The sequence below is a fragment of the Cricetulus griseus genome, chromosome 2, assembly GCF_003668045.3.
Source record: "Cricetulus griseus strain 17A/GY chromosome 2, alternate assembly CriGri-PICRH-1.0, whole genome shotgun sequence".
NCBI lineage: Eukaryota > Metazoa > Chordata > Mammalia > Rodentia > Cricetidae > Cricetulus > Cricetulus griseus.
The window spans coordinates 62,848,405-62,854,404 of record NC_048595.1 but is presented as its reverse complement, the minus strand read 5'-3'; the positions used below and the strand labels follow the sequence as shown (position 1 = coordinate 62,854,404).

At 32.9% G+C, this 6,000-nt stretch overlaps 1 protein-coding gene across 4 annotated transcripts in view; it reads left to right on the top strand.

The window, feature by feature from the left end:
• Positions 1-6,000, top strand: part of LOC100755760 (centlein) — a 279,351-nt gene that overhangs the window by 118,479 nt on the left and 154,872 nt on the right. For all 4 annotated transcript variants that reach the window (XM_027400365.2, XM_027400366.2, XM_027400364.2 and 1 more), the window contains exon 9: positions 4,479-4,643. In XM_027400365.2, the coding sequence (XP_027256166.2) occupies positions 4,479-4,643 (165 nt within the window). The remainder of the gene's footprint in view (positions 1-4,478; positions 4,644-6,000) is intronic.

Genomic DNA, 6,000 nt, shown 5'->3' with positions numbered 1-6,000 from the left:
CATGGCAGCCATTTTGCTGGGACTTTCAGCTTCTAAAACTCTGTGATAAATAAGTCTTTTTTCTTCATATAGATGATATAGCTCTAGGTGTTTGTTACAGCAATAGAAAATGGACTAAACATTTTCTTTTATAGTGCTGCAATGCCAGTGATATGATGGTACTTGTATTATCTTTCTCTTCAAATCTCATAACCCTAGTGTAGTATGAGGAAAAGAGTCTGCTGGAGGTGCATCATATAATATTCAATCAAACTCATCAGAAATAAGGAAAATTTGAGAAATTGTAGAGTCAAGAGGAACCTCAACCAATTACAATGTACCCTAGATGGGAAATAAAAAAAAAAGACATTAAGTAAAAACTAAAGAAAACTAAATAGACTTTCTACCTAATAATAATGTTTGGATATTGATTAATGATAATTTAAGATATGAATAATAGGGGGAACTGGGTGGCATAGGTGACAGGAGTAGAAGAACACTAGGAAACGCTGGGCAATGCTGACACATGCCTTTAATCCCTCCCAGCATTCCAGAGGCAGAGGCAGAGACAGGTGGGTATCTGAATTCCAGGACAGCCTGAGCTGCACAGAGAAATCCAAAACCCCAACAAAAACAAAAAAAGAAAAACAAAAACAGAAAAAGCCAAACAAACCAAAAAAACCCTCCAGGAAATACTTAAGTATTTCTGCACCTATAAAGCTGTTCTTGACAATGAGCCTTGAGGGGTGACTAGGTGGCTCAATGAGTAAAGGTGCCTGCTGCTGAGCTCATGGACCAGAGTTCAAAGCCTGGGACCCACAAGGATGAGGAAAGAACAAACTTGCATAAGTTGTTCTTTGGCCTTTATACATGCGTACCAACCATACCATACGTACACACAAATAAGTGTTATGAATATTTTTGAATTTATATTGATTTTTAAAAATCATTTTAAAGAATAGAATTATAATCTCTCCCTTGAAAGTCTGCAGTTACGCTCAGAGTTGTATTTATTTCTTTTATTTGTAGAAAAATTTAATTAATTGGTCACTGAAAAAATAAAACTATGAAAATTCACATTTAATCCTTCCAATTAAAAATTCCCACACTGTGAAAGTTCAGTTTTGTTTTATGCATTTCTGTGACACTCTCTGTGTTGTGTATAGCCTTCTTTACTTAATTATCATGGATATATTTATGAGTCCTTAGTGTATATATAATGATGAGTGTATTTATGCATATTTTTAATTTCTCTAGAAGGTTATAGCAGATTAAAGTTCTCTCACAATATTGCTAATGTGTAGAAGTCATAGATTGGGAGAAACTAATGTTTAGATGTGCTTTGCTTGGAAAATTAGTAGATATATCTAGAAAAAGACCTATTTTCCTTGAAAAAAATTGAGTGGAGCCATCATGAATGAATTCATTGCATCAGAACAGTACAAAACAGTGTGTTTTACACAACATGTTAGTTTTGAGTTTTTGTTTGGTTTGGGTGGGGTTTTTAGGACAGAGTCTTGTTATGAAGTCCAGGCTGGCCAATGGGTGTTTTTTGTTTGTTTGTTTGTTTTGTTTTTTGTTTTTTGTTTTTTTAGATAGAGTCTTGCTCTGAAGCCCAGGCTAGCCAGTAATTTTCATTGTATACTAGGGTGACCTCATGCTCAGCAATCCCCTTGTACTTAAGCATTGAGGTTACAGTATTCATCACCATACCTGTACTTTACTATACTCAAAAGATGGTTGTTTTAAGGGAAAAAGTGAAACATTAATAATGAATCTCTCATCAGAGGGATGAATCAAGAGAAAGTGTCTTATTTGAAGGACATGAAAACATAATTTGAAAAAGAAAGAGTAAAGATACGTAGGATGATAGATAGAAGTGTCTCTGCTTAATGATTTCAAAACCAATTCAACCCTTTTTTTCTGGCTTGCATTATCCTCTTGATCCAATCCGGGTTTGAATTATCTTTTTTTTTTCAGAATTTAACAGTTGTTTGTTGAATTTTGAAAACTGCTGCTTGATTATCTGTTTTATTATTAGAAATATCACTAGTAATAATGGAAATAATATAAGTAAGATATAATTTCACTAGCAGTATCTTCTGTCAGAGCCTTTTAATGTCTTTATGAACATTTGACCTATTAATCAATACACATTAATTTTTTAACAATCTTAGCTTAACATATTTTATCCATGGATATCTTAAAAACTCACTTTTAAAATGAACCTCAAATTTCTTATTACATATACTCATAAGCTAAAATTATATTTCTTCTGTTTTATTTTAAAATTTAGGTTGACCTTGAACAATTATTAAAAATTTATTTAGCAAATGACAGGATGTTAATATATTCTTTGTAACCAGCTGGTGGCACATGTAATCCCAACACTTAGGAAGAAGATGCAGGTAGATGTTTCAGTCAAGGCCAGCCTGGTCTAGGAAGTGAGTTCCAGGACAGATTGGGCAAAACAGACAAATCTATCTCAGACAAAATATACATATAATATATATCACATGCATTATATGTAGGTATACTACATAATATAAACATATACTATGATGTAGTGATATATGACATAATGTATACAGTATATAACATATAGTATATGATATCTGATACTCAGTGTTATATATTGTATATCATATATGTGTATATCTTCTTTGTAATTTTTGATGGTGACATAGAGAAGAGCAGTATACCTTTTCAATTTGTTCAGCTTTTTGGAAAATGAAATATTTGTATACAGCATATGTTTGATTTTAATAGGAGGAAAAATTAAAGAATAAAAGCAGTATGATACTTAAAATAGGGGAAAGAAGAAAAAGGGCAAGTCACTTAGACTCTGGAAGAAAAGAGGCTTAAGATTGTCCAAAAGAGCTGGGCATTCGAGGCCAACCTGGTCTACAGAGCAAGTTCCAGGACAGGCTCCAAAACAATACAGAGAAACCGTGTCTTGAAAAACAACAACAAAAAAGATTGTCCAAAAGAAAATGAGTTTGATATTGACAGCGGAAGACAAACAACTATGAAGGAAATGTTCACAGTATGGTAATTGAACCCTTGGACATTAATCAGGTGTTTTAGATGCAAAGAAATCCTAAAAGTAAAAGCATACAAATAAAAATAGTTCCTGAATCCCCAAACTATATGTTGATATTGGGGAATTTTTTTCCTATTCTAATGAAAATGAAAACAGAAATAGGAACAAAACAGCATTACCTTTGTTCAGAATGTACTTACACAGATAGGCACACACACACATTATATACACATGTGTATATGTATGTGTTTTTATGTTGTCAAAGATCTTGGTAATATCATTGGGAAAGATGGGACTGTGCATAATTAAAGTTATAAAACTATTTTCAGGACTTCTGAAGCCATATTGATAATATTTACTTCCTGTGGGTTGGCATTTTAATGTGATTTAAATACAGAAAAATGGACTGGAGAGATGGTTTGGGGATTAAGATCACTTGCTGCTTTTCAGAATACCTGGATTCAGTTCCCAGCACCCACATGGTTGTGTTCAGCCAGCCATGATTAGTGACTATAGTGCCAGGGATCAGATGTCCTATTCCAACTCTCTAGGGCTCCTCCATGCATGTGGTGCATATACATACTCTCAAGCACAAACACATACACATAAAAAAAGCATAAATCTTAAAAGGTTAAATCAGTGAAAACACCATTTTCAATAATGATTTTGTGTTTTATCCTTTATAAAGGAAGTGGCAAATTTGGAGAAGTATTTGTACATGACTTTTTGTGGTATCAAATCTTCCAGTGAAAATGGTAGAATATCGTAGAAAGCTAGTTTTTATAGACAGGTTTCCTCTGATTCCTATTACTGAAATTTGGGACTAACCACTAGAAGTTTATTACATATGAACAGATTTCTAAAGAGAATCCTAAATAGTAAATTGATTGTAAAATGTCTATGAATTCTTGGAGCATGATTATTAATTTGTGATAATTCATAGGCTGGCAATATCTCCATGATGCTGGTGCTTTCCATCCCTAGATTCATATTCCATGCTCTTGTGACTCTCAATGTTAGGATTGAGAGGAGTATTCTGTGAGGAGATATTTGTCTCTAATCATAAGCTTATAATGATTGATTTATAGATTTATAAATATAGGCTTATGCCATGGGGCTTCAATCTAACTTTTTTTCCTGAAAATCTATATGATAACACTATTTATGAAGACATTTGTGTATATCCTTGGTATTTTAGTTGAGTAATGTCACTATTAAAATGATATGGTTTAAATAAAGGAAGTTTAGAATTTTAGGTCTTGGACTCTCTCCTAGGGTCTTGTGCATATAATGACTGAGCTGGCCTTTAACCTCTTACAGCTCATAGTCTGCTGTTAAAATGAGCTTTCCCAAGAATGTATGTGATTTATTTGGTGTAATAGAAATGTACTCATATTTGTATATGATATAAAATGTAATCGTATCTGGGGATTTACACATATACTTTAAATAACAGTTGTCTCAACAGCCATCGTTTTCAAGCTTGGAAACATTAATTGTCTCACAGAAGTCTGAAATCGAGTATTTACAGAAGAAACTGAAAGTGGCAAATGAAAAGTTGTTGGATTGTAGATCCTCTGGCCAGAGTTTCTCAGGGAAGAGCGCTGAAGGAAAACACAAGGTAGAGACGTTTTCTCATCTTAGTCATTTGTCAGGAGAAGGCTGGCAAGGCAAGGGAGGAAGTCAAAAACAAAGAGAAGCACACATTTCTTTCCTTATATACATTGAAACTAAAAACTTATTTTCTTTTGGTAAGTAACCCTCATCTACCTGATAGACTTTATTTCAAAATATAATTACTTAGTAAATTTATATTTTAAGTAAAAGGAAAATGTATATAATATTCATATTTTGTTCCAGTATGATATGTAAAGTACAGGACATATGGAATATAAAATACTGAAATATTAATTGTTTAATTAGAGATTCAAATGGTAGCAATAAAGATAAATAAGCAAATTTTCCATGGCATATTTTTAAATACTTCTCTACTTCTCTCTCTCTCTTTTTTGGGAAGCATTTATGTTATGCTTCCCATAAATATGGGAACATATTTATGTTATGCAGCAGAATATTCTATAGAATATTTACTGATAGAAAGGTTATAGCTAAGTTGAAGTAAGTTTTTCCTAAAAGTAAGGCTTTTTAGACATTTTTTTCTCACACCTGTTACATCAGAAGAGTGTTTTGTGTAAGCACAAACTGGTTAGAGTTTTTTTTAGTTTCCTTGTTTTTTAATGAGTAGAACAAGCTGCCTTAATGAAGGAAACCTTTTAAAAAAGACTGATCAGTGGCAGTGTTGCTTTTGCCTTATTGTATTGTTAGTAACTTTCAGAAGCATGGATTTTATTTATTCATCATAATATCATTATATTTTGTAGCTCTTACCATTTTGAGGTAGTTTCCCAAGCCTTATTTAAATGAGAGAAAGCATTCATAAGATTATAAACAGTTATAGGACCAAATTTGGTTGCTTGCTGTATTGCTGAAGTTTGAATATTCTGTTTTTACCTCCAAAGACAATGAAAGGAAGAACAGGTGTATTTTAAACATTTCCTTTTTCTTTTTTGTAAGGACATGCATAAAAGGAGAACACTGCTGCCCAGCTTTATAGCCATTTTCCTGCATTCTGTCTCCAGATTGGTATATGGAGCTACATAATATAAACACACATTCTTGTCTCTAGTTAGCCACATTACAGTTAATGACCATATGGTCATTATGGTATAAGATCTACTGTCTGTTGTATTTATATTCCTCAAGCATATTGTTCCTTCAACTTCACAGTGTGTTAAACTATTTCAAAGGGGAAAAATCCTTTCCCTCTTGTTTCTGGTTGTCCTATCAAGTGTAACCTTGGACCCTTATAGAGCAATTAGACCAGCCTCTATCCCCTCCTTTGTAATGAGGTTTCTTGCATTTCTGAGTCTATAACCCTTTAGTCTTCCCTAATGGGACATCATTATTCTGAAAGAAAC